Source organism: Fusarium fujikuroi, chromosome FFUJ_chr11, assembly GCF_900079805.1.
Source record: "Fusarium fujikuroi IMI 58289 draft genome, chromosome FFUJ_chr11".
Classification (NCBI taxonomy): Eukaryota; Fungi; Ascomycota; class Sordariomycetes; order Hypocreales; family Nectriaceae; genus Fusarium; species Fusarium fujikuroi.
In genome coordinates, this window is record NC_036632.1 from 1,393,680 (window position 1) to 1,420,878 (window position 27,199).

At 50.5% G+C, this 27,199-nt stretch overlaps 9 protein-coding genes; 7 read left to right on the forward strand and 2 right to left on the reverse strand.

Moving 5' to 3' along the window:
• Positions 1-598: 598 nt before the first annotated feature.
• On the forward strand, positions 599-2,361 carry FFUJ_11736 (related to trichodiene oxygenase cytochrome P450; the record flags this gene model as incomplete). XM_023570669.1 has 6 exons in its annotated part: positions 599-644; positions 701-787; positions 847-1,209; positions 1,370-1,632; positions 1,687-2,114; positions 2,196-2,361. The coding sequence occupies 6 exons, from the start codon at positions 599-601 to the stop codon at positions 2,359-2,361; spliced, it is 1,353 nt and encodes a 450-aa protein (XP_023437747.1).
• An 824-nt stretch (positions 2,362-3,185) lies between these two features.
• On the reverse strand, positions 3,186-4,597 carry FFUJ_11737 (related to ABC1 transport protein; the record flags this gene model as incomplete). XM_023570670.1 has 2 exons in its annotated part: positions 3,186-3,530; positions 3,611-4,597. 2 exons carry the CDS (start codon positions 4,595-4,597, stop codon positions 3,186-3,188), a joined length of 1,332 nt encoding a protein of 443 aa, XP_023437748.1.
• A 921-nt stretch (positions 4,598-5,518) lies between these two features.
• On the forward strand, positions 5,519-8,878 carry FFUJ_11738 (related to P-type ATPase; the record flags this gene model as incomplete). XM_023570671.1 has 2 exons in its annotated part: positions 5,519-5,640; positions 5,704-8,878. The coding sequence occupies 2 exons, from the start codon at positions 5,519-5,521 to the stop codon at positions 8,876-8,878; spliced, it is 3,297 nt and encodes a 1,098-aa protein (XP_023437749.1).
• Positions 8,879-9,312: 434 nt separating this feature from the next.
• FFUJ_11739 (related to Presilphiperfolan-8-beta-ol synthase) lies at positions 9,313-10,583 on the reverse strand (the record flags this gene model as incomplete). XM_023570672.1 has 2 exons in its annotated part: positions 9,313-10,258; positions 10,324-10,583. 2 exons carry the CDS (start codon positions 10,581-10,583, stop codon positions 9,313-9,315), a joined length of 1,206 nt encoding a protein of 401 aa, XP_023437750.1.
• A 1,240-nt stretch (positions 10,584-11,823) lies between these two features.
• FFUJ_11740 (uncharacterized protein) lies at positions 11,824-13,602 on the forward strand (the record flags this gene model as incomplete). XM_023570673.1 has 2 exons in its annotated part: positions 11,824-11,949; positions 12,085-13,602. The coding sequence occupies 2 exons, from the start codon at positions 11,824-11,826 to the stop codon at positions 13,600-13,602; spliced, it is 1,644 nt and encodes a 547-aa protein (XP_023437751.1).
• An 817-nt stretch (positions 13,603-14,419) lies between these two features.
• FFUJ_11741 (related to cytochrome P450 3A7) lies at positions 14,420-16,390 on the forward strand (the record flags this gene model as incomplete). XM_023570675.1 has 4 exons in its annotated part: positions 14,420-14,686; positions 14,749-15,533; positions 15,589-16,072; positions 16,157-16,390. The coding sequence occupies 4 exons, from the start codon at positions 14,420-14,422 to the stop codon at positions 16,388-16,390; spliced, it is 1,770 nt and encodes a 589-aa protein (XP_023437752.1).
• A 1,426-nt stretch (positions 16,391-17,816) lies between these two features.
• Positions 17,817-21,975, forward strand: FFUJ_11742 (related to nonribosomal peptide synthetase MxcG (component of the myxochelin iron transport regulon); the record flags this gene model as incomplete). XM_023570676.1 has 6 exons in its annotated part: positions 17,817-18,063; positions 18,185-18,237; positions 18,312-18,740; positions 18,811-19,033; positions 19,172-19,590; positions 19,678-21,975. 6 exons carry the CDS (start codon positions 17,817-17,819, stop codon positions 21,973-21,975), a joined length of 3,669 nt encoding a protein of 1,222 aa, XP_023437753.1.
• An 835-nt stretch (positions 21,976-22,810) lies between these two features.
• On the forward strand, positions 22,811-24,597 carry FFUJ_11743 (related to cytochrome P450 monooxygenase (lovA); the record flags this gene model as incomplete). XM_023570677.1 has 6 exons in its annotated part: positions 22,811-23,029; positions 23,090-23,209; positions 23,269-23,371; positions 23,430-23,495; positions 23,565-24,134; positions 24,188-24,597. 6 exons carry the CDS (start codon positions 22,811-22,813, stop codon positions 24,595-24,597), a joined length of 1,488 nt encoding a protein of 495 aa, XP_023437754.1.
• A 1,983-nt stretch (positions 24,598-26,580) lies between these two features.
• FFUJ_11744 (uncharacterized protein) lies at positions 26,581-27,024 on the forward strand (the record flags this gene model as incomplete). The annotated part of the gene is made up of 1 exon (XM_023570678.1): positions 26,581-27,024. One exon carries the CDS (start codon positions 26,581-26,583, stop codon positions 27,022-27,024), a length of 444 nt encoding a protein of 147 aa, XP_023437755.1.
• Between the last annotated feature and the right edge of the window lie 175 nt (positions 27,025-27,199).

Sequence of the window (27,199 nt, forward strand, 5' to 3'; positions counted from 1 at the left end):
TGCTTGCGGCCCGTTATTTCAGACGACAGTGAATGACCGGCGTTGACGCTGACGTTCTAAATTTAGTACGTATCTCAGCAGGGTTCCATCTATGTAAGCAGGCACTCGAGGCGAGTGGGTGAGCCGGCAGTGTCCGAAAGTGGTTAAACACCGCTCCACTGCAGTTCGACCCGACACAGGCAGTGCTACGGTGCTGTGAGTCCCGCTTTCGGGGGCTTGCCGCATACAGATCGCATGTCATGGCTTGGCTTTCAGGGTCCGTATGTTCAGTTGAGAGGGACGTGATATATAGAGTCTATTGGCATAGAATTTGTGGATTGATTATCTTATTGGTGTGTCGTCTCTTTTGGTGTCTAATTCGATCCTCCCAAGCTCACTACTGGGATACAATTCATCGACCATGGACAGCCTCAATTCAATCGCTCTCGAGCGTTTGGTGAGCCCCTCAGCGCTGCTTGGCCTCACTGGAGTTTGGCTTGGTTATCGTGTCGCGCTCGCGCTCTACAACATATCCCCTCTGCACCCACTCTCCAAATTTCCAGGCCCAAAAATCGCTGCCGCTTCGTATGTATATGAAGCTTATTATGACTGGATCCTCATGGGTCGGTATGGCAGGAGGATAGAGAAGATGCATGAGCAGTATGGTGAGTACTTAACGAGGACTTCCTAATAAAATTGAAACAACTAATAGTCATTGAAGGTCCTATCGTGCGCGTCAGCCCTGATGAACTTCACTGCAGCGACCCCTACTTTGCCGACGAGATCTACACGGGGAAGCCAGGTAGAAGTACGTCCATTTAACAGCCTCCCTTGTCAATGAACCCCTTGCGCTAACAAGTCTGCCAGTCCGCGATAAATGGCAACACCACCTCAAAATAGCAGGCGCTGGCCCAGTCTCAATGGCAACCGGCACGGCTGGACCACACGAGCTCCATCGCAAACGTCGCGCTGCCCATGCACGTTTCTTCTCACGTGGACAGGTTCTCAAGCTCGAAGACGAAGTTTACAACTACGCTAAGCTTGCTATTGAGAAAATGCTCCGCTGGACCGGCAAGGAGGCATTCGAAGTCAAGGGCGCCTTCAACTGCTATACTGCCGATGTCTTCTCCCAGTACGCATTTGGAGAGCCTATGGGCTTTATCGAGCAGGAGGGCTGGGAGCCCAACTTTGGAACTTGGACCTCGTCCTTCTTGACAACCACTTACATGAGTACGTTCAAAGAGAGCCCCGTCTACTGTTTTGTTTTAGTCGTGTCTCGCACGTACAGACATGTCTGCCAGAGCTGCTTTGCTGTATAAAAAGCAGAAACATATTCTTGTCCGTGAAACCGTTTTTGACTAGGCGGTTATGCTAATTATGCGGTGTATAGTGCGGCACAACGGGTTTGCCAGGCGACTGGCCGATATCCTCCCCATTTTCGCGGATTATATGGGTGACGATGTCAAGAGGATAATGCACCAGATGCATCATGTTATCCCAGCCTATATCAAGACTGCCCTAGCAAATCCCGACGGCGGCCGTGTCTTTAACGAGATTCTGAACTCCAACGTCTTACCTGAGGAAGAGAAGAGCATTTACCGTCTTTCGGGTGAGGGATTTGTCTTTCTTGTTGCTGGAACGGAAACCACTGCGGTCAGTTTCCTACCATATTGGACAGGTCGAATTGCTGTAACTGACCCAATACAGGCTATTCTCACCGTTATGACGTTTCACCTTCTTCACCAACCCAAGATTTATGCTCGTCTGATGAAAGACCTCGAAGGCATTGATCCAAACAACCTAAAATGGGCACAGCTCGAGCAGAGATCATACCTCTGGGCCCTTGTTCAAGAGTCTCTACGACACCAGCCTGGGGCGGCCGCACGATCACCTCGTATCGCCCGTGAGGAGGAACTCTACTATAAGAGTCAAGATGAAAAGACGCAGTTTGTGATCCCCCGAGGTACACCTGTGAGCATGACGGCCATGATCAACCACTGGGACACGCGGCTGTTTCCGGATCCTGACGCTTTCAACCCTGACCGGTGGTTGCTACCCGACGGCAAGCCTGATTATACGCTGCAAAAGTTTCTTATCTCGTTCTCGAAGGGATCTAGAGTTTGTGTTGGTGAGAGGTAAGTCTTATGCTTATTCCCAGTTTCAACTACCGAGAATGTCCAAGTCGTAGTCTTCAGGCTAACAGATGTGTCTTGTAGTCTTGCGCTGTGTGAGATCTATATCATGGCCGCTCTGATGGCTTTTCGAATTATCCCGAAGGCTGAGCTTTTCGAGACTACGATTGAGGATCTCACGTATGACCATGACCTGGTCGTTTTGCAAACGAAGAAAGGACACATATCGACTCGCATCAAGATCACATGATATGCGAGAGACCATCCAAAATTCAGTTTGCCATGAACTATGTTAGAGAGCGTTATAACAATTTCTACCAGTATGGCTTTGTAAACCATGCATGTTCCTTCGGCACTTCGTCCATCCTGCAAGAACTTACCGGAGGTGTTTTCTCGTACGTCAGCAACATCTATTTAGCTCTTTTTCAATGGTAAATTCTTAGTCAAGCAAAGGAATGACCTTCATGGTACAGAGGCAACGGTTTAAGACTGTATATAAGAACGACAAAAACTTAGAACTAGAAAACAACAAAAATACATGAAACTGCATTCGAAATATTTCGAAAGCATAAGCTCTGTGTAGTAACATGAGCCCATAGCCACAATATTAAATAGTGCATATAGGTTGGGTAATCCAAGTGTAGGGTTCGACCAGGTCAAAATCCCTCGCCCTTCTGCAACACATACACTGCTAGATATACCCAACAAGGTTGTAAGGTAACCAATCATATTATGTCAGTGTGACCTAATTGCTGCTTTCGCCGCAAATCTTGAGAAGAACTAACATGTTATATAGGCGCTACAGTTTGTATACCACATGCATTTGGTGGTACGTCTTGGCGTCCTTCAACGCCTGAAGTCGGTAGGGTAAATATCTCGTTACATTCTTGTATAAGTCACTAAAATTCTATACAACTGTCTGAAGTTGTCCCAGTTCGTCAAAATGCGAACTGTCCATGTCAATGCCTCCTAAAGTCCGAGCTGTTCCTCATGGAGTGATGGTGAGCGGTCCTTGCAAACCTGCAACTCCATGCTATGACAGCAGTCAAAGCCATACCCTCACCGCTCAGTCGATCAGGACGCACGTATCCTGGGCCTATGGGCCTGTGGCTCCTGTTGAATAACTATACGCGGCTTCGCGTTCTCTATCAGGTATGGTCTCTGACGGAGGACCTCCCTGAAGTAGCTCGGCCGCCCATCCTCCTCAACGAGCTCCAGGAGCCGATCAGCTTTGAAGTCGACCGTCAGGCCGCTAAGCCATTCACCATCGGCCATCAAAACCACGCTGCAATGCCATGGGGTCGTGAAGCCGCTCTTGGTGTTGAGCAAGGAAATGGAAATCTTATTTTCACCGGTGGATTGGTGGATACTGAGACGCAAATGATTCGGGAAGCGTGCTTTGACGGCTCCTGCAAAGGCCTATCCATTACAGAGACTATGTTAGCCATTGAATCATGGTTGGGTATAGCAATGACTGGAGTAGTGAACTGGAAACTTACATATCCACGGATCAGCATCTGCTTGGCCAGATATTTAACATCCTTCCTGTACTTGGCACTGCTCTTGGCTGGGCCGAAAATGTGCTGCAGATCTGACTTGAGAAAGCGGCAGTATCCCTTGTAAGTCCCGAGAGTGTCCGAATTTACGGCGATTTCGTGGTCAATATCAAGATCGCCGTCCCGGCCATACTTGTTGAACAGGGTCCGGCGGAAGTTAGTTGCGTTGGCCACGTACGTGAGCTCATTAAGGTCATTGGGTAGACCCTTCACTGCGACCAAGTCCTGTAGACGGGAGAATGAGAGATGAGAGAAACCCTTCCGCTCGGCCATTGCCCGTAGCGCTGACCCATAGCGCCAGGTTTCCTGATCGGAAATGCCCAGCAAGTCTAGATGAAGCATCAGTGATGTGCCAGTGGCTGTGAGAGACTTCACCCTGTTCCGAGTGGGGCTGCGGAGGATAAACGTACCGTTGTAAACCAGGCCGTCCGAGATGACAGTCAACTCGGCCCCCGGCTCATAGAATTGGCCAATAGTAACACATATGGAGTTTAGTCTAGCAAGTGCCAACTCTTCAGCCTTATCTGGGAGGTTGCCTAGCACCTTTTCGACCTTGTTTGCTGACTTGAACGGGAATGCCGGCAGACACATCACCACCTTTTGCCGTGCCCTAACAAATAGTGAGACGACGGCTAGGAACTTGGGCCTGCCGGCGCTATGCAGTTCCTCGGTGGTATCGAACTTGTGAAGAGAGTATTCTAGAATTACATCCAGAATTCTGTTTGAAGTCTCGGAGACTTTGGTCTCTTCACAGTCTTCCGGTTTGTCATCTGAGGCGGGAGGGCCCGTCATCTCGCTCGGGACACTGGAGCGGGAAGATCTCGTCGACATGGTGTCGTCGAAAGAAACGTCTGATCCAGCTATGGTTACAGCCGGTGTCTTCAGTTTCAAGACGTCGGAGGGGCTCTGATGATCAATATCGATAGACATGGCGACCAAAGCACGTATTAATGGTATGATAGAAGATCAAATGATAAGAAATAAACATGCGATAAAGATGAAGCGGAGGTGTCGTCAAAGTCACAATCTAGAACAAGCTGTACATATAGTGTCACGCACAACACTGATCCAATTGGGACAGATGATCCAATGTAAGAGGCCTTGATCCTTCACCAAAGAGATTGACGGACATGCTCAGCCATAATTTATCCGGGAGAATGCCAGAAGAAGGAAGACGATGTCTGCATCACTCCAACCCAAGTGAGGCAAAGCCCGCCATTGTCATTTGGTAGGTAACATACGCTAATTCGATGCCGGGCACTGCATTAGGAAGGGAACTTGTGGCTTGGTAAGGCGGACGCTAGGAGAGCCAGGCCGCCGCAAAAAGCACACAGGGGGGTCAACGGGTCGGGACATTGCCGTTTCAGGTCCGCTGCCGTTAACTACCTTAAGACCTTACAGCGTCTGAGGTGAGATGGAAGTGGATCATGACAGGACCCCAGTACAGAGACAGGGGTTGCTCTTTAGACCAAGGTAGGTACCTAAGCGCCCGCTCCCAATCTCAATTATCGAACAGTCTGTGCTGAGACCTTCTGTTGTGTCACCCAGAAACAGGACTTCTCCTCTTTCTCCTTCTCTTTTCTCTTCTGGCTTACAATCTCACAATCGCATTCCCTCATCGCTTACTCGCCGCCTGAAGAAGCCGGTCTTCTCAGTGCACCTCTCAGCAAACGACACCCCCGGTACTCAGCCTGGTTAGTTACTTACGGTGATCTGACGGCATCTTGAAGATCAATTTAGCGTCCCAGCTGGTAGACTAGTGCCCTGTCGCACTTGCGAGGCCCTCCACTGCCTCAACTCCACGGCCAAAAGCCGCGCGAATTGCTTGTTGTCGCTGCCGCTGCCGCTGCGATGGGACAAACCTATATGCACCTGCCAGAAGATGGCGATGACGGAAATACAAGTGCTAGCAGGCTTCTAGCGCCCACGAGCGCATATCTCGCAACAACCACGCTGCAGGTCGGCGGCATGACGTGAGTCGCTAAATCCTGTTTCATCCATTTCGCTCTCTGAAGCTAACATTGTAACCTCAACAGATGCGGTTCGTGCACGTCAGCCGTTGAATCAGGCTTCAAAGGCGTTGATGGCATCGGAACAGTCTCCGTCAGCCTCGTCATGGAACGCGCCGTCGTCACGCATGACCCGGAGATCATACCCGCCGAGAAGATACAGGAGATTATCGAGGACCGTGGTTTTGACGCTGAGGTACTCTCGACTGATCGTTCCAACCCCGCGACTACTCGATTGAACCACGTCTTCGACCAAAGCACTGCGATTGGGAGCGAAGATGAGTCTGCAACGACTACTGCGACGACCACTTTTGCCATTGAGGGCATGACATGTGGCGCCTGCACGTCCGCCGTTGAAGCTGGCTTCAATGGCGTGCCCGGTGTGCTCAAGTTCAACATTAGCCTTTTGGCGGAACGAGCCGTCATTAGTTATGATGAGACGAAGCTTTCGCCGGAGAAAATAGCCGAGATTATTGACGATCGTGGATTTGATGTTACTATTCTATCGACGCAGCGCGATTCGATCCATCAGGCAGGAGATACGACAACCGCTCAGTTCAAGGTCTTCGGCTGCAAAGATGCGACTACTGCCCAGCTTCTGGAGGAAGGCCTCATTGCAGTCCAAGGCATCCGATCCGCATCTATCAGCCTCAGTACGGACCGCCTGACAGTCGTCTACCAGCCCAGGACTATAGGACTTCGTGGCATTGTTGAGGCTATAGAAGCGCAGAGCTTGAATGCCCTCGTTGCAAGCAGCGAGGATAACAACGCGCAGCTTGAATCGCTGGCAAAAACGCGCGAGATCACCGAGTGGCGGACAGCGTTCAGGACGTCGCTTGCCTTCGCGATCCCCGTTCTACCCATCGGCATGATTATTCCTATGGCTTTCCCAGTGATAGACATTGGACGTTTCGAACTCATACCGGGTCTATTCCTGGGTGACATCGTATGCCTCGTTCTCACTTTGCCTGTTCAATTCGGGATTGGCAAGCGATTCTATATTACTGGGTACAAATCTCTTAAACATAAATCGCCAACGATGGATGTTCTCGTCGTTCTCGGCACATCATGTGCCTTCCTTTTCAGCGTCTTCTCCATGCTCATCTCAGTCCTTCTTGAGCCACATTCTAAACCTTCCACAATCTTCGACACATGCACCATGCTCATCACATTCATCACACTGTCTCGGTGGCTCGAGAACCGTGCCAAAGGTCAGACTTCTAAGGCGCTGTCTCGTCTGATGTCACTAGCTCCATCCACAGCTACGATTTATGCTGATCCTATCGCCGTGGAAAAGGCAGCTGAGAGCTGGGCAAAGTCATCTGACGAGCCCCCAACTCTCAAGACACCTCAGACTCATGAGCCTGGCGTCTCTGCTTGGGAGGAAAAGGTCACCCCAACAGAGCTGCTTGAGGTTGACGACATTGTTGTCATCCGTCCCGGTGACAAAGTGCCAGCAGATGGCATCCTGGTTCGAGGGACAACGTTCGTTGACGAAAGTATGGTTACTGGAGAAGCTATGCCTGTTCAGAAGTACATTGGCGATAGTATCACCGCCGGGACTGTCAACGGTGATGGGCGTGTCGATGTCCGAGTTACTCGAGCTGGCCATGATACGCAACTAAGTCAGATTGTCAAGCTAGTGCAAGACGCACAAACTGCCCGGGCCCCCATTCAGCAGCTGGTTGACACAATAGCCGGCTACTTTGTCCCCATGATTCTTATCCTAGGTCTTGGTACGTTCCTGGTATGGATGGTCCTATGTCATGTTTTATCTCACCCTCCGGAGATCTTCCTCGAAGATAACAGCGGCGGCAAGGTCGTAGTCTGCGTTAAGTTGTGTATTTCCGTCATTGTCTTTGCTTGTCCGTGTGCTCTTGGGTTGGCCACACCCACTGCCGTGATGGTTGGTACCGGAGTCGGTGCAGAAAACGGAATCCTGATCAAGGGAGGGGCTGTCCTCGAACGTATCACCAATGTCACGCAGGTTGTCCTCGACAAAACCGGCACAATTACCTACGGTAAGATGAGTGTGGCCAGGATTGGTCTAGTCCCGCAATGGACAAGAAACGAGGTCAGTAGACGACTGTGGTGGTCCATTGTCGGCCTAGCAGAGATGGGGAGCGAACATCCCGTCGGCAAGGCTATCCTAGGCGCTGCAAAGAAGGAGCTCGATTTGTCGCCCGAAGGAACCATTGATGGCAGCGTCGGAGACTTCAAAGCCGTTGTAGGGAAGGGCGTCAGCGTGACTGTCGAGCCAGCTACCGCCAACCGGTCACGATATATGGTACTGGTTGGCAACCTCATATTCTTGCAGGATCGTGGTATTGATGTCCCTGAGGATGCTATCGAGGCCGCTGAGATGCTTAATCTGTCGGCTGGCGAGGGCACATTGCAAGCCAAGAGCGATACCAGCAGCGCTGGAACTACCAACATCTTCGTGGCAATTGACGGCCTTTACTCGGGCCATATGTGCCTGTCCGACTCAATTAAAGAGGACGCTGCAGCGACTATCTCGGTCCTCCACCACTTGGGCATCAAGACCGCCATAGTAACCGGCGACCAACGGTCTACCGCACTCGCCGTCGCCTCTGCCGTGGGTATCGACTTCAACAATGTTTACGCCGGCGTTAGCCCCGATCAGAAGCAGGCTATCGTACAAGAGCTCCAGGACCGCGGCGAGGTTGTCGGCATGATTGGCGATGGCATTAACGACTCTCCGGCGCTTGTGACGGCAGACGTGGGCATCGCTATGGCAAGTGGAACAGATGTCGCAATGGAGGCGGCAGATATGGTCCTTATGAGGCCGACAGAGCTCATGATCATACCTGCTTCTCTAGCGCTAACGCGCACCATCTTCCGCCGGATCAAAATAAACCTTGGATGGGCATGCATCTATAACGCTATCGGCCTCCCGATTGCCATGGGTTTCTTCCTTCCATTCGGGCTTAGCGTACATCCTATAATGGCGAGTCTCGCGATGGCTTTCAGCAGTGTGACGGTGGTAGTCAGCAGCCTGATGCTCAACTCTTGGACAAGGCCTATTTGGATGGACGAGATGGCGAAGAACGGTGGCAGGGAGCCCAAGGTGGAGAGATGGGCATGGGGAAGGGGCATTGTCGTGCGGGTGAAGGAGATGATCGGACGCAGAGGCAAGGCGGAGGAAGTTGGGTATGTGCCCTTACAGAACATAGAAGGCTGAGGTTGTATATGATCACTGTCTTAATATTTGTTAGAATACTTTGCCTGACGAGAATTCAACATAAGTGACTAATACATTTACATACACTTTTCCTCGAACAGTCACGTCCATGCTGTTGAGACAAGGCTCGAAGTGCAAGCATCAGCTATCAGGTCCAAGTAACACTCTCAAAGCACGATTAACGCAACGGACCAACTTTCCACATAACTGCCTGATATACCATACTACTAACGATTCGATCTGGAACCTGTTCAGCTCCGAACCTAAGCGATTTCAAGATTAGAACGTGGCGAATCAATGGACGATTTATTTCCTTGAGTAAGCAGGTATAACAAAACTCTAAGAAGGAATATGTATATGCGCTCAATATATCCGAAACATCTGTCTAACTATCCTGCTGTTCTACCAGCATCGTATCCGATTCTCTCTCAATCTTACAACGCTGCCATCTTCTTTGGTATAAGCAACTCTCTGGTTTTCCTGACCCGGGCGCCATCCTCTTTACTCTTGAAATACCTGCCTGTATTGTAGCTCCAGAGCAGACTGCCGAGGGCATGGTTCTTCTCGACCTCAAGATAGCCAAGGAGCGCGCGATCGGCCTCCTCCCCGAAGCATGGGAGCTCTGAGAGTGCTCTGTAATAGCGTCTGTAACAGTTGTTGATCATAACTCCGACCTCGTTTATGGCCTGCTGGGTTGAGAGGCCCTTGGCCTTAAGCAGGCGGACCATATTGTGGTCAACCCCAAGGCGAAGGTCCTTCTCATAGGAGAGAATGTCTTTGACTAACAGGATCTGGTCGCTCATGATGATCATAATTTCAAACACCAAAGGATGATCCGCTACCTCCTCGGGCAAGTCAATCCCATAAGCCCATTCATTGTTGACCAGCGCAGGATAGGCGCCCAGAGATCCCCGGCGCATGGCCAGGTACTCTTCTGGACCACGTGTGAAGGATCGACCTTCCACATTTGTCCGAACCTGTGCGACCAGTCCCTCCCAGTAGAGTTCGTGTGCCCACATCCAGCGTCTGTAGAAGCGCTCTGACGATGGCTTTCCCGCGTAGAAACCCTCAGGGTTTTGCTTGACGCGATCGCACAATGTCTGGAACACATAGCGAATAGGGTGTTCTGAGTCGGCGGTATACCGCGGGGCAGTACCCTCCATGATCTCACGTGTCCTTGCAATCTCGTTGATGGCCCCTTCCAGGTCATTGGACAGGTGGCCTTCATCGAACTGGTCGTCGAAGAGGAAGGCCCATGAGTTCCAATCGGCTGACGTACGTAGGGCGAATGCGCTGCAGTCAGGAGCCCAAATGCTTGCAAGATAGGTAAAGTCAACCCGTTTGTTTCTGCTGGCCCACTTGGCATCGGCGTTGATCACGCTTTACACCGTCAGTCTGGGTAAAATTGGCAAAGAGGTCTGTTTGATGCGTGGGGTGTGACTTACAAGGAGATCCACTCGTCGGCGTCGGCTTTGACGCTGGCATAATGGGGGTTCTCACGGGCTGGAACCGACATGAGTGAGCTGAAGAGGTCGGGAAGGATGAGAACCTCCATCTCGGCACGATCTTGGAATTGGTCATGGTCGGGAACATTGTGCACCCCGTTGCCGTTGGCCATTCTGGATTTGACCTCATGCTTGCTGTTGATGTGAAGCTCGTCCCCGTTCGTCATCTCGGACTCAGAACCACTATCAAATTTGACCATGATGCCGCTCTGTTGTTAGATTTGGATGTTCTATACTAATTGGGTTATCTCTAGTCAAGTTCATAAACGCGTCTGGAACTCTTCAATGCATGGAAGCATCATATAATGCAGCAGCAGATCTATGGTGCATTTAAGGCGTGGCGTTTGCCAAGCGATCTACTCAGGCAGGCTGTGGCTCTGATGTCTCGATTGGGAAAGACGCCGCCTCTGCGGAAAAGGAATGACAAACGTTGTGAAAACGTTCATATGCCGGCACTAGCAACGAATTCCTCCGTTTGAGGCTTGATCAGGTTGCTTATTTCCAGTGCCGGACAAACCCCCGAAAGGCCATAAGCAATAACACTCCGGTCAGCTGACGTGAGCCTGAATATGTTCCGTTCTGCATGGTCCTTATCAGTCCCTTGCGACGGGACATACTCGTATAGGAAGTCTAGACGGGAAAATAAAAATTCACCCTAAATCAGTGGACCGCCCATGAAATTTTGTGTAAGCTAAGCTCATCAAGGGTCCTGTATTCTTCCCCCAGAGGCGCAGTGCAGAGCGATACGAGCAGGAATGCACTTAGGGAGTAGTGCTTACATCTGAACCCCTGTATCTTCAGCAGTGGAGCTCGGGTCCCTGTCGGTCCCGGTTCAAGGAGACACTCGATTGGCCCCGGAGGAAAAGGCCTCTACAGGCAGCGGGAAGCCTACTGAAATCGAGAGATTCCCGTCTCTTGAGGTAGCAAATGCGCTGATATCAGATTGGTGAGTCTAGGCCCTCAGCACCCCTACTTCGGCGACCTACTGCCGAATCCAGGGGTTTAGGTGTACTGAAGTCGAAGATGACTGGGGCGGGACATGGCACTCAACGGGTGGCCCCGCGACCCTTGGGGGCTAGGGACCTTTCAGGGTTCGGGGTCTAGAAGGATGGTTCACAGGGAATCTGGAAGGTGAGCATGATCTACATGCACGTTCGAAATCGCGCAGGACAGCTTGACGAACCGTGCTCCGACTTTCTTTGATAATCCTTTGCAATCTGCAACCCAGTATATCGCAATGTAATCGTAAGCTCGACTAAAGATACAGGGGAGAGGCGTGGAGAACGCATGCAAGCATGGGTAGGACGATAAAGTTCACCACTCTCCATGGTCTACAGTCACAGTCATTGCCTGATCCAGCATATTACATATACTGCTGATCCTGTTGGTTCGACATGTAATTTATCCAGCAATTCTGAGGTTCCTGAACTGGAGATCAACATGTTTAGTACCCTACGGCAAACGTTTGGTGATGGAGACCGACTTCTCAGCGTGGAGATTGCCCCGCCCTTTGACAAGGACAGGACGTCCATGCGCACGGCGTGTGAGAGGTGCCGTGCACAAAAGGTAGGTCACATCGCAGCCATTCACATTCATCATCACTATCCAGTCGGCGAGTCTTGATTGATAAACCGTAGTGACCTCTTTTTCCATCTTCACTTGACGACAACGAGACTGATTTGAAGTTTGCGTTGCGTTTAGTCCAAGTGCGTGAGCGGTGAGAACGGCTGTATGCTTTGCGTTGCCAAGAACCGGAAATGCGAGTACTTGGTCATCTCAAGGCCTCAACGGCGCACGTCCAGCGTCGCTAGTGGTGGCCCAAAGTCACGGAGCGATGATGATGACGATGAAGACGACGACAACACCAATACAGTCGCCAACCAACACAAGCAGGCTCAACAGGCAAGGAGACACAAACGCCGGTCTCGAGCGCAGTCTATGAGACAATCGTCGCCATTATCGACACATCTATCATCTCCCAAAGACCAATCAAGGGCCGTAACAACCTCCCAGCCCTCGCTTCAGGACAACAGCAACAATATCGCAACAGGGCCAGACGTGGGCCTAGAAGAGGCACAGCAACTGTTTCTCGACACCCTCTTCCCAGACTCCTTAGGACAGATACAATCTGTCTTTCCACAGTTCGAACCGGACTTCTTTTGCAACATGGCCGGCGTTACGCCTACGGCTACCTCAAAAGGCCGGGAAGGCCACAGCGGTGTTGGTGTTACAGTCGAAGCGTTAACTGCTCGGGGAGATAGCAGCAAGCAGAGTAATCACACATCGGTGTACTCGTCGTCGTCGGCAGATAGCCTGTTCGAATACGGGATTGACCCGATGGACTTTCTGATGGATGAGTCGCGGGTTTCTACAACCCTGGCTCCAAGCGGTGCCCATGACCCTAAAAGAATCACAATCGAGGCTCGGCCTGCTACTACTCATTCCTCTACACCACCAGATTCAGTTGCTACCTCCACTTCTTCATCTTCATCTTGCTGCTGTATGATGACAGCCGTGAGCATCTACGAGGCCATGCAAGCTCAGCTCGTCTGGGGCGATCCCATGGCTGGCCCATCGGCGGCATCAACTCCCAGCTCTACGTCAGCAGGCTCTTCATACTCGTCTGGACCATCTTGGTCAGGATCAGACTCAGGGTCAGGCGCAGGAACAGCTGCGACAACATATCAATCAACGTCACCTCTAATGACCCAGCAAACGATCCTGAAGCGCCAGAAGATGATACTACTTCGTTGCGACTCTCTTGTCCAGTGCGGCACCTGCTGGTCCCGCCCGGACTTTGTCATGCTTATAATGACTATGTGCGATCGCATATTGACAAGCCTGGAGGCGGTCGAGCGTTTTGTCTGCAACAGAAGCGACGATGACATAAATAAGGTCAGTTCCAACGGCACCGCTGCTGCCCTAGACATGCAAGTCATGGCAACGCCGTTGCGCGCGGGGCTAGAGGTGTCATCCCTGTCCCGATCATCCCAGATGCTGCAGCCTGGGGTAGGTGCATGGCAGATCGACGACGACGACGAGATGGAACTGGTTATTAGCCTGATCAAGTCCCGCGTGACAAGGCTCGGCAATCTGATCACCATGGCCGAGGGGACAATAAGTGCAAATGCATGGCCTTGGCATGAGAGGCTAGTCCAGGCTCTACGGAAGAGATCTAACAAACTGCTTATCTCCTTGTCATTTCGTCACTTTTCTTGACGCCTTGCTTATTTATAAAATTGGTTGCATGGAGTTTATTTGGTTTGGAAAAACGGGCTGCTCCTATAGACAAGCAAGGAGCGGTCATTTTGGGTAGACTATTGAGAGAGACATGCCAAATGCAAAAGACCAGGAACTATATTTGCTCATAGCAGTTATACAATTACAGCGATGTACAACATCGAGACCTCACAGAGTTTGAAACGGCTACGAGATGATCCAAAGTGACGTGTTCTGTGTTCTAAGTCGTGCCCCTGTGATTATCAGCACTTCTTGTTACCCGTCTGTACTACACGACTTTCAGCGTCTGTCTGGGGCTGAATGCTGTGAGTAAGAGTACAGCCACTCGCGCTTTGGGTGTAAGACGCGCATCCAGTGCTGACAAGCAGTTCGTTCAGACTGGTAGCTGGCCGATGGACACTTGCCGCTTCGGGCTCACTTCCGCCCCGTTGATCTGGCCCCGTCTCAGCCCCTCCAACTTGCTGCTCCGGGTATACCTCCGTCCTGCTCGGCCATGACACAACTGACGCCACATGCAGCGTAAGCATAATCGGGATTGATAGAATTTGGGTACGACACCTCTTCAGATATATCCTTATTCATCGGTTCTCTATCCGTACTTCAGGACATATTCGTCCATCTAGCCCTGGTCGTACCAAAGGTGTAAGTAACTGTCTTCAGCAATCTTGTTGGGACGATCAAAAGCTCCTTTACAAAGACTTCTGAACGACCAATTATTGTCAATTGCTACCGCAGGTTAGATTTTATTCGGTTCAGCTTCACTGTCGCTGAGACAAGCCTCAGTCTTCACTTCACCATGGCTTCCCCTCTCCTGCTCATCGGTGTCATTGGCCTTCCCATAATCATTGTGCTCCAATGGCTAGTAACATATGCGCGCACCGTCCTCAAGGTCCGTCGCAATGGTCACCCCGCGATCCACAGCGGCGTCATGATCTTCGAGTCCGTCATTCGTTCTTGGTATCCTCGCATTCCCATCCTGGTCCCCATGGAGAAGTTCACCCTCAAGGATCCTTTTAAGAAGTTCGCCAACGCGCGTTCCGATATGATCGTCATCACCGAGGCTGTGAGCAACCCCTCCCCATTCCCTAGGAAGGACAATTACTGATGTTGGTATCTCATTACTAGTCTTCGCCTAATGGCGTGGCCTATCTCTTCGGGTCGCCAAAGATCTTTCGTGAAATCGGCCGCAATGGCGACATTTTCCTCAAGCCTCTTGAGAAGATCCGCTATCGCATGCTGAATACCTTCGGACTACAGCTCGCCTCGGCGCAGAACGGTGCCCAGCATGAGAGACACAAGCGTGTCGTCAAAGCAGTGTTTAACAACGAGCTCATGGAGAACGGATGGTACAACATGCGCAATATGTGGAGGACTTTACTCCGCGAAGAGCGCATCTATCCAGCGGCCGCAAACTCGCAGACGGCTCCCATTGTACGAAACATGAAAGAAACCATGCTGAAGGTGACACTAGGTGCCATCGGCGCCTCGTGGTTCGATATTGACATCCCCTGGGATCCAGCCGAGGAGTCGCAGCGCAACGCGAAAAGCGACCTGATGCCATTTGCCGAGACGCTGAAGGTCGTGTGGGATTCTCCATTTGTACAGACCATATTCCCCCTGTGGTTCCTGGAATGGAGTCCTTCGTTGCATTTGCGTCGCGCTGGCTGGGCGCAGCGCTCCCTCGTCACTCACATTAAGAATGCACAGGCTGAGACGAGGCAAAGAATTGAGGATATGAAGGATACCACAGAGGTCCCAGGCCGGCCGAGAAAGTACAGGAACCTCATTGACGCGCTGGTCGATTCCCAAAATGATGTGGAGAAGGCTGAGAAGGCCGAGAAAGGATACGTGGCGCCCAATGTCGGGCTATCAGACAAGGAAGTTCAGGGCAACATTTTCTCTTTCATGGTGTAAGTCCATATGGCACTCGACCGTCATACATACTCTGGCTAACAAATGACTCAGGACTGGTCACGAAACATCCTCTCATACCCTGACTTGGGTCTTGTCACTTCTCGCCCGGAACACCGATTGGCAAGAAAAGCTATATGAGGAGATCAGCAAGGTGAACACTATTTCCTTGGATGAGACCGAAAACGTGGGCGACGCAAAGCCATTGAAGTATTTCGGCTACGAAGAAATGGCAAACTTCCCTCTAGTACTTGCAGCTACCATTGAATCACTCCGCATGCGCGATCTAGCCATGCAGATGACACGCGTGGCCTCCCGCGACACCACGCTTAGCTATACAACATGGGATGGCGACGCCGCCAACCCGTCTGAGGCCAAAGTACACCAACACACCGTTGCCATTCCAAAAGGCACGCGCGTGCACCTTGATACGGCGGCGTTTGGGGTCAACCCGTTCAAGTGGGAAGACCCGCAAACATACAACCCAATGCGCCACCTTCGCGAGACTGAAGACGCGAATGGCAACAAAAAGGTGACTGTAAGTTTATCTCCCCGCGAACCACCCTCTGTCCAGACATAAAGGAAACCTTGGAACCAAGTACTAATGCTCTCAACCACGCAGGTGTCGTATGAGGACTTTATCGGCTACTCGTCCGGCTCGCGCCAGTGCATTGGAAAGCGCTTCGCAGAGGTAACAATGGTGTGCTTCCTAGCACATATGATCATGAACTTCCGCTGGGAGGTCGTGCCCGAGCTAGGCGAGACCCAGGAGCAGGCTAAAATTAGAGCCTCTACTGGCTCGGAACAGTTCATGTTGACACCTCCAGCGTACGATCTGCGCTTCATGAGACGCTAAAGAGCTAGCTTGGAATTGCACCTTAAATGGCTGTCCTCATCAATTGGGCGTCGTCATCGGTCACCTTGTTTTGTCGCGTGCGAGATATGTGTAGATAAGTGGAAAATGTTGCTGGGGGTTTACTTGGTACATGCTTGGTACAGGAAGCCCTGGCCAGAGTATAAGAATTTCTATAGATGAATGTTATATTTATTCTCTCCAGTCGAAAAAGTGAACAGAGGACCTGCCTGGGACCAGTACAGCCGCTCATTATGTCTTTAATGAACTTAACCTGAATTATGAAGTGCATGATCCAAGAATAGCTAAGGCTTACCCTGCACTCAAAGTACGCTGAAACGAGAAGTCCACCTCTTTACAATGCAATTGCCAGAATTCCCCATTCGAATCTTAAAATAAAAAGTCTAGAATTAATTACTTATAAGTCACCGTATTGTTTAATCGGTCCCGGCTGTGAATTAAAGGCTCAGGATCCGGGGATAAAGAACCTCGTCTACAGAAAGTATCATCAGAGAACGAACCTGCGACAGGAAATCTTTTGACCCTCCCTCAACCGCTCTGGGCATCGCCATATCGGCCAATTCAGCTGCCTCAGGGTAAATCAACCAGAAAACACTGGCTTGGCAAATGGCAAGCCGTCAAGAGGAAAAGGTATTGTTCCACGAGTATGAGCAGCTATTGGTGCTCTGGCAAGTGCTTTCAATAGGACCTCTCTCGGGCCATCGACCGATCTGGATAGGTACTGTTGATGGCCTGTAGGTGGGTGTGGGGTCATCTCAAACGGTCCGTCCCTAAAAGTCAACTAAGCATGCATCCCCTGCTTCTTTAACTCCCTGCTGGCATAAAAAGCTAACTATAGAACCTTTTCTTACCAATCGGATCCCCCAGATTACATTTAGGATGTCAGTTAGCAGGGGTGTCAGAAATTCTGGATTGACTAAGCTTGGATCCTGGCTACGAGCCTGCCAGCTGTAATCGGGGCTCAAAAAGGAAACTCTCCTAGTTTCCCCGGGGAATCGGACCTGTCAGCGCGGCCATCCAACCTGGGCAATCGTCCTGGCCCCTCGGACTGCAAGTCAGAAGAAGGTGCCCTACTCTTTCGGGACTCAGCTCAGCAGTATGTCAGCTCAGCCAGCCTGGAATTTTAAGGTAGATGGGGCGTTACTAAGAGCACAAAACGTACCTGTCTATCCACATGCCACTGTGCCGCTTAGGCATCATTGTACTCATACTTGTAGCTGGTGAATCTGAATTTTATATTCAAATATAGCTTCTCAGCTTTCTATTGTGTTACAAGATTCTTTTTCTCCATCAAGACCCTCTTCGTCGCGATTTATCTCGTCATCATCGGACCTCAATATTAAGGCTCATCTGAAACTGAAATTTCCTCATACCTGCAGCATTACTACTCATATTCGTACTAGCAGCCATGGCTGTCGACAAGGCAACACCGGCAAACTGTGGGAGAAGATTAATCCCACAGATTCTGGATGACCTCGCAGCTGCTGAGCCCGATCGCATCATTTACTCTTTCGCCAAGTCCCCGAACCTGTCGCAAGGTTTCCGCCATGTATCAGCTCGTACTTTTACGAAAGCGGTCGACAAGACTGCCTGGCTACTTCAAAAGGAGCTGGGACGAACGTCAGAGATCCGTGCCGTGGGTTATATCGGGCCCCGTAAGTTTATTCTTGAAAGTGAAGTGTCTCGGGATCATCGAACGCTTGCCCCAATCTTTTCGGCGGCTCTGAGCCTCTATCATCAAGACATTTGACTGACGAGATGCTAACCATACGTTAGACGATCTGCGACAGATCCTGTTGACATTCGCCTGTATTAAAACTAATTGCGCTGTTCGTTTCTCCTCACATTCAATGGGTCTCCTAAGGCTTAACCATGTTGGTCTAACTGATTCCTATTCTTACAGGGCTTGTTCCTTTCCCCAAAGAACAGCACCGAGGGTGCTCTAGCCGTTCTTGAGGCGGCGAATTGTAACATCTGGGTCAACCCCGCTGGTGGGAAGCCAGCACAGCTCGTGAATGACTTTTTACAGCAACGACCCATGCACGTCATGGTGCTGCCCGAGCTGAAAGAGCTTCTCCCCGAAGACGAGGGCGAGCTGGAAAACGTGGAGCCGTTTCCTTACACAAAGCGCTGGGACGATGCGATTAACGACACGTTCTGCATCCTCCATACTTCGGGCTCCACCGGCCTGTCGAAGCCCATCTCATGGACACACGGGCTGATCGGTACTGTGGACGCTGTCCGGCTGCTGCCCCCTCACGAGGGCATGGAGCCCTGGGCGAAAGGTTGGGATGATGGCGATACACTGTACTCGACATTCCCTTTGAGCCATGTAAGAAACTCCCATCCCAATCAATCATGGCTCAAGGGAGGATTAGTGAAGTACTGACTATGTATTCAAGGGAGCAGGGATCTTGATGGACGTGGTTATATCGCCGCTGTTTGGGCTACACTGCGTCCTTGGGCCTCGTGACGTGATACCCAATCTGGAACTCATATCGTCCATGGCGGACAACATCAAGATCGACATCTGGAGCATGATTCCTTCGCTCACGGATGAGCTTGGCGAAGCACCCGACATTTTGCCAAAATTGAGCAGATCCAAATTCATCTGCGCTTCAGGAGGTAAGGCATTTGTCCCCAACACACATGCCTGCCCAGATGTCAGGTATAAGGACTTTTTGTCTGAGATACGACGACAAATCATCTTGTGTCAAATATTTCCGTTTTCACAGTAAGCTAACAGATGTGATTACTTTCCAGGACCTGTGAGCAATCATTTGGGCTCAAAAGTGAATGAGCATGTTCGCGTTTTGAACTTGACAGGAACGTCAGAAGGTTTGTTTATCGGCAACCTGTGGGTAGACAGACAGGATTGGCATTGGTTTGCCTTTCATCCTTGGTCCGGGTTTGACTTCAAGATGGTTGAGCCCGGCCTTTACGAACAGTGGATTCATCGCAACGAGCACGCTGAGTTCTTCCAAGGTCTCTTTCATACCTTTCAAGACGTAAACAGTTTCAACTTCAAGGATCTGTATGTTCAACACCCGACTAAGCCAGGATTCTGGGCGTCACACGGCCGAAGCGATGACGTTGTGGTGCTTTCCAATGGATACAAGATCTCGCCCCTTGATACAGAGGCCCTCGTCACATCCCACCCGGCTGTTGATGGCTGTCTCATGGTAAGTCCAATAGCCACACAGACGCTTGGTAGCCCGCAAGCAGATGGAAAATTATTGATTCTGATTATATGCTGACTTAACTGACAGATTGGATCGGGCAAGCCACAAGCCGGCCTCCTTATTGAGCTGAAAGACCCAACCATCAAGAGGGACGGTGATGATGCTGAAGCGCTCTTCAACAGCATCTGGGCTGTAGTCGAAAGGGCTAACTCCCTGTCTCTGCACAAGAACCAGTTGCACCGAGACTTTATCGCCTTTTCTGAAGCAGGAAAGCCTTTCATCCGTACTGACAAACGCACTATCAAACGTCGGGCTACCATGGCGCTGTATGCCGACTACATCGAGCGCTTCTACCAGTCGCGTGGGGAGGATGACAGCGATGCCGAAGTTGCGGCGCTTGGGCTGCTGGCGATCGACACAGCATCCTTGGACTCAACAACTCGTGCAATTCGGCATATCCTGGCTTCGATCGTGCTTGCAGTCAAAGACGCTCCAGTGGATGCTAATCTATTTACTGTTGGGTTCGATTCGTTGCTTGTGTTCAAGGCTACCAAGGCGGTAGCGGCGGTCACAGATTTGGGGGGAATATTTCTACCAAGAAACTTCTATGCTGGACCAACGATTGAGGGCATCGCTGCAACTGTTGTACGATTGGCTGCCGAGCGCAGAGCCACGACAACGAACGGCACTACTACCTCATCGTCGACCGAGCAGCAGCAACAAGATCCGCAAGAAGCCAAGATCAGAGCCATAATGAACCGACACAAGGCTCTTCTATCCTCCAAGCTTGGCCCGATGGACCTCTTCGGCGGGAACATGTACGAGGGGATCAATGTCTTCATTCCCCTCTGCCCAGGTGTCTCGTTTGAACAGGCCTACAAAGTTCTCCAGCGAGGTCTGGTTCGCGCCATGGAGATCGTGCCGGCTCTCGCGGGCAAAGTCATACCATGTTCGGAGCACGAGATTGGATACAAGAAGGGAGATGTTCGAATCAGTCTGCCTCCACTGCCTTCTACAGCCTTGGGTATCACTCCTTCCGAGGAGCCCAGACAATTGCGCTTCCGCGACCTCTCGACCATCCTGCCATCCTATACCGAGCAGCGCGCCTCTGGATTCCTGACCTCGGCTTACCCTGACGAGCTCCTGACTAATTGTCCCTCCTTTCCTGACCTACCTACGGATGTACTCAACGTGCAGGCCAACTTTGTCGACGGCGGCTGCGTCTTGGCCTTCAATGTTCATCATCACGCGTTTGATGGTATCGGCATGTTGATTGCGCTAACGGTATGGGCAGAATGCTGCCGATTCGTCCAGGGCGATCAGTCTGCGACTTCCGAGTGGCTGCACCCAGAGAGTCTCAATCGCGACATGCTGTCTATCTTGTACGAGGTGGAGGGCTTCGCAAAGCCGGCGTCTGAGGTCGACCCGAGAGTTTGGGGCTTTTTACCATATGCTGATCCGGCGCTGAAGCGCAAGCATCAGGAGAAACAGGAAGACATAGACATGACAGAGGCAGCCGCGGTCAATGGACATGCCACTGAGCCCAACGTTAAGAGGGCTCGTTTGTCTCGTTATCTGCCTGAGCCGCCTGTACTCCCCAGCTGTGAGAATTGGCCACCCGCGCCCCGCGCCGATGGTCGCACGTTGACGGCATCGACCTTCGTCATCTCAGCCGAGAAAGTTGAGAAACTCCAGAAGAGCGTCGAGGCTGCCGAAGCCGCGAACCCGGAAAGTCAAAACCTGAGCAAGGAATCAGGATCGCTATCTCTCGGCGATGTGCTACAGGCCTTTTTCTGGCGCGCCGCCGTCCGGGCACGTCGCCCTGCCGAGAACTCCTCCTCCGATGACATGTCTATCATCGAGATGCCAACTGACGTCCGACCTTACTTCAGTTCGCACCTCCCGCCAACATACATGGCCAACTGTGTCATCATGAACCGGCAGCACATGTCCGTCTCGGAGCTCTGCTCTTCCCAGGCATCTCTCTACAAAATTGCCCAAATATGTCGTGAGGCTCGCACTCGAGTGGATCAAGAACTTGTACACGATGCCTTCAGTCTACTACATACGATTAAAGACAACAGCCCAGGGAACCATACAACGGCGTTCCTTGGCCAGGGCATCCAGGACGGACCACATTCGCTCTTCAACAACATGATGCTCTTCCAAGCGAGCGATATTGGACCTTTCGGCGGCGGTATATTCGAAGCACCAGAGGCAGTGAGGGTCCAGATGGATTGGCTGAACAAAGCCTTTAGAAGTCTGTTCATTTTGCCGATGAGGAAAGACGGCGGTGTCGAGTTGCTGCTGGGGACCTTGCCCGAGGAACTCGATGCGATGAAGAATGATCACGAGTTTATGCAGTTTGCCGAGTTTCTTGGATAGAGAAAGATGAGGGAAGACAGGACGGAATGCGTAAATAGAATGGGCGGGTCCTTTGCAGTCAATAATATTCAATCTCAATGATGTTCTACCATAGTAATATCCTATGTTATGTTAAACGATTCTATTCCATTTTGCTTGCACAAAGATCAATTTCGGTGCTGATTACACTTTTTGTCATTGACAGCTAGAAAATTCATTACCACGATGACGGTCTACCGTGCTACCCTTCAATCAGCCTTGTCTCGTAGCGATCCTATCGAAAAGAAGATCCGCAAATGGTTTGTCCTACAGACATACCAGTGTACATTGAGCACGGAACAGGCCCGTTGCAAAAATAGATGCAGGGACATAAAAGCGTCTGGGTACTCGTAGGACCTCGCAACCGAGAGAGCTGATTCCAAGTCCGATGCCAGCAACATATCCATATTTAGTTCGTCCCGAAACGGAAATTCTCCTAGCGCTTAAGCTACCCGAGCCATTTGCCTAACTGGGCAATGGTCCTGTAGTGAGCTGCAGCACCGGTCAGCGGGATTGTCATCCTTGCAGGCCTAGCCCCGAGCCCTCGCAGCCCAAAAAGATTGGGGCACTTCCCGGTCGGAGGTGGCTCATTTTAGATCAGTGACTAACGGCCTGTGTTCAGTCTCGAGAGTTAGGACGTATTTAACATCTTTTCATACATCTCGTCGAGCTTCACAACTCACTATCATTGTTACATTGCCCAAAGGTCTCTATTTCTTTACCTTACTCATCAAAGGTGAGCAGTCACAAATCTCCCTCGAAGGGGAATTCTGATTCTCATGTCCAATTGCTAAAGCTTTTCATGATAGTATAGGCGATGGATGTCAGCAAACACATCACCTCGCTACTTGCGGGACAGTCTCCTGTAGTAGGGGCCGTGCTTGTCGCTGTCGTCGCATTGGCGCTTCTGATGTTGATCGTGCCGAAAGACAATATCCCTGTTATCAACAAATATCCCAACGACTGGTTCTTGAGCAAGGCTCATATGGCCTTCATCACTAATGCGGATGGCCTCATCAAACAGGGGTTTGCCAAGGTGCGCGAAAGCTCGTCTTCCATGGCTTATGTAGAAAAGGTGAACTGACAAATAAACCAGTTTAATAAGCCTTTCCGCATGATCACACTTTTGGGAGATAGGATTGTCCTCCCTGCCGACCATTTCGAATGGATGAGACGTCATGGTCCTCACCTCGATCACCAACCGCTGGTGTCCAAGGTACAAACACTTACCTCTCGGGCTTTTCCATTAGCCATTGACTAACTGTCTATATCTAGGACTTTTTCGCAGGATACCCTGGCTTTGATGGCACGGCAGCCATATCGGACCCATCTAAACTTTTGGCCAATGTTATCAAGAAGAAGCTTGTTCAAAACCCCCGTGAGCCCAACCATTTACCCTCGTCTTGGTGTAAGCATGCTGACTCGAGGCTTCCTAGATGTTAGCAAGCTTCACAACATGGTGCGAAAAGACATAGTGGCAGCTTGGCCGGGACAGAGTGATGGTACGTATGGCATATTTTGAGCATCTACCAATTCTGTGATCTATGAGCATCGACTGATAGCGAACATAGCATGGAAGGCAGTCGACTGGGCCAAGGATGGTGTCAGCTTTATCAGCCGAATGTCCGCGTCCGTCTTTGTTGGCGAGGAGCTGTCGCGCGACGAGACATGGCAGCAGGTCAGCACTAACTACGGCATGACTGTGTTCCTTGCAGCTCGCGCGTTGCGAGCCTGGCCGCGATTTTTGAGACCTATTGTACAATGGTTCCTCCCCGCTTGCAAGAGCTGTAGAGCAGAAGTTCAACGTGCTCGCGAAGTCTTGCAGAAGAACCTTGCTAAAAGAGCGGCCGAGGACAAAGAGCACGACGATTCTATTACCTGGTTCGGTGAGATCGCGGGCGGTAAGAGCTATGATCCTGTCGCCGCCCAGCTTGGAATGTCTATGGCTGCTGTTGTGACTACATCGGAGCTACTGAAGCAGACTATCATTGAGATTTGCGCTCACGACCTGGCGACTCCCCTCCGAGAGGAGATAGAAGCCGTGGTTGCCGAGCATGGATGGACTCCTGCTGCTCTGACCAACATGCGCCTGCTCGACAGTGTCATCAAGGAGACACAGAGGTTAAACTCTGCAGTTATAGGTAGGTTGATACGACGCTCGCCCCAGCATCAGCATCATATTAACATATTACAGTCAATCTCGACCGTCAGGTCCTGTCGCCGGTCACCCTGCCTAACGGCCAGTACCTACCCAAAGGCACTGCCATCTCAATCTATATGTCGCAGCTCCGCAACCCCGAGGTATATGACAACCCAGATACTTTTGATGCATACCGTTATGTGAAGCTTCGTGCGCAGGGCGGGAAGTGGATCTACGCCAGTTCGGCTACCTCCACGAGTGAGGATCATTTTGTGTTTGGTATTGGTAAACCTATTTGCCCAGGACGATTCTTTGCTATCGCCGAGATAAAGACAGCTATTGCTACCATCCTGCTAGACTATGATCTGCGTCTAGCTGAGGGATATACACCCAAGCTGATGCCGTTTGGCTTTGAGTTGTTTGCGGATCCAGGTGTCCAATTGGAGGTCAAGCGGAGATCATAGATTTTAGTACAAGTCATCAGACAGTGAAGATGAATATTACCATGCTTAGTTGGCTTGTGTCTTACGATATTGCTCCCAATATGCCCATGTAGCTTCTTTGTGATACACAAATTATCACCCACCAAGTATGCCCTCCTCTGTCCTCCAGCCCTAAGCCATCAATCTAGATACACTGTAGCAAAGGGTTCAAAGGCTGTTCTTTTGGAGTAACTAATACAATCAAACTTTGCGATTTATCATCTATGTCAACCACTGCTATTCTATTCTAAAGTAGGTGAGAGTGACAAGGCAGCGCTATCGAATGCTTCATGGTAAGGGGCCCAAACCTGGCGGATAGAGCTGAAACAGTCACCATCTCTACCTCGGCATATTACACCAGTCAAAAGACTCTTCTTCAACTATCTCGCTGAATTTTCCACTTTGGGACTCACTTACTGAGCTTTGTTCGACCCCGAGAGCTGCCTTAGCCTCCTCAGCCCCAAGGCCAAGCGGCTTCATGCAGCAGAATAATAATAATAATAGAGAAAACTACTATTAAAATACTCGTGTAACATCTTTCATGTATGCAATAGGCTTAAGCCCTCCCCCAGAAAGATCAGAATTTCTTGAGTGAACATGTCCTGCCATCTTGTGTTCCCCGAAGCTGCAGTCAGGAAGCCACAACAGGGTGGCGATGTTTGTGCCCAAAGCTTCAGCGCATTGTCTCACCCGATTTGTCGAGGGCTCGATTCGTGCTCGGATTGAATGGATATAATTTTCGTCAGAGGATGGCTCAGCCTTCAAAGTGCACGAGCCATGCATGACTTATATTGTATAAGTCTCTTCCTTTCGCCGGTTGATAAGAACTGCTTTTCAAGCCTTATTCTTCATCAATACTACGCTGTGCCTCTCGAGTGAAGATGGAAGAAACACCAAGATCTACCAATGCCAACGATCACATGGCTACGTTGCAGCCACTACTGGAAGCCGAACCGCCTTCATCAGCATCTTCTAATGTTGCACCCACTGGGAAGCTCGATACGACATCGGAGAAAGAAAGCAAAAGTAGCAGTAAATGGTCACTTTTCTTAGCTCAACAGGGACTTGAAATTACTTCATTATCTCTCAGCCTGATAGCCTTCGGGCTAGTGATCTATCTTCTGTACCAGTCGGCTGAAGAGCCGATATCCATATGGAACAAAATTAAGTGCAGTTTCATTCACAGGATCTGACAATAAGACCATAGAGTTCATGGCCAGACGCTTCTCAATCGATATCCAGGGGGACATGGGTATGAAAGCAGCCATATGGAATGGGTTCTAACTCTTCACCGCCCCGCAGAACCTGAGGCCAGCCTTCGCTTGTCCAACCGGGAACTGTACATGGCCCATTTTCCCCTCCATCGCTGCTTGTTCCAAGTATCATGATGTATCAAAATATGTCACCAAGTCAACTGGACCAGTGAAACTCCCTTCAAATATCTACAATTCCGGAGCAAATGGCCAGGAGTGGATGTTGGAGCCTGGGGAAAGTCTGCCTGAAGTGAGCAACCCCAGTCCACACGCTGACTTGAGAAACGGCCGGAATTTTTCTTTCGTCAAACATGAGATTCCACAGCTGGATCTTAGAATTTCTAACTATAATGGGAGTCCCCGCTGCCGGGTCTTGTTCGAATAACGCCCCCGATACTTACCTATCAGCTCGTGTAACAACCAATCCAGGGCAGACCCTGACATTTGGCAATATCAGACCCTTCTCATGGCTATACAATACCTGGCTTCAAGTGAGACTTGGCTTAATAACAGAACCACCTGGGAAAACACAAGAGTTAGTGCCCGGGAGTGTTCATTATCACTCTGCGTGAAACAGTATCACAATGTACTATCCCAGGGAGTCTTGCAAGAAACTGTTGCCTATTCATGAGCGGAGAGAGAGCCCGCGTCTCACACAAACGATGATGAGGATGTAAAAGCTTTCATGAGATACACGAATCATAGTCTGGACATGGGCATCAAATTAGCACGACTATCTGATCTTCAGATCAAGATTCCGGACGGGGACTACAAGCGACAAGCCTCCAACCTACAGCAACAGTACTTCAACATTACACAGCTTACCATAATAGCACTTTACAATGTCTTGAGTGACGGCTTCGGCATAATTCGTAATTACAATGCCATTGAGGATCTTTCCAGGCCATATATTGACATATCATCCACAAAGCTCATGTATCCAGCATTGGGAATGGGCCAGCCAAATGCTGGTCTCATGTCTGGGCTTGGGAGATCGAACGATATCCCATCAACCATAAATAACGTCGCACTCAGCCTGACGAAGTGGATACGAGATCGAGAGCTGGAGACAAGTCCAATGAGAGGGAAGCCACACGTATGGTTATCATTACACATGTTCGATGGAATTGCTTGTGGTTTCCTGGTGCAAGTCTGATAACAGGAATAGTATTTGTGACTCTGTGTATGTGGGAGACGCAGAAGCTAAAGAATTCAGCCCTAAGGGATATTTTATTGGCGACTTTGGCATGTACGCCGGATGAAGACTTGCGGTTGCGCCTGGAACAGGCTGCTGTGAATGGTAAACTACAAGAGATTGGGAGAAAGGTGAA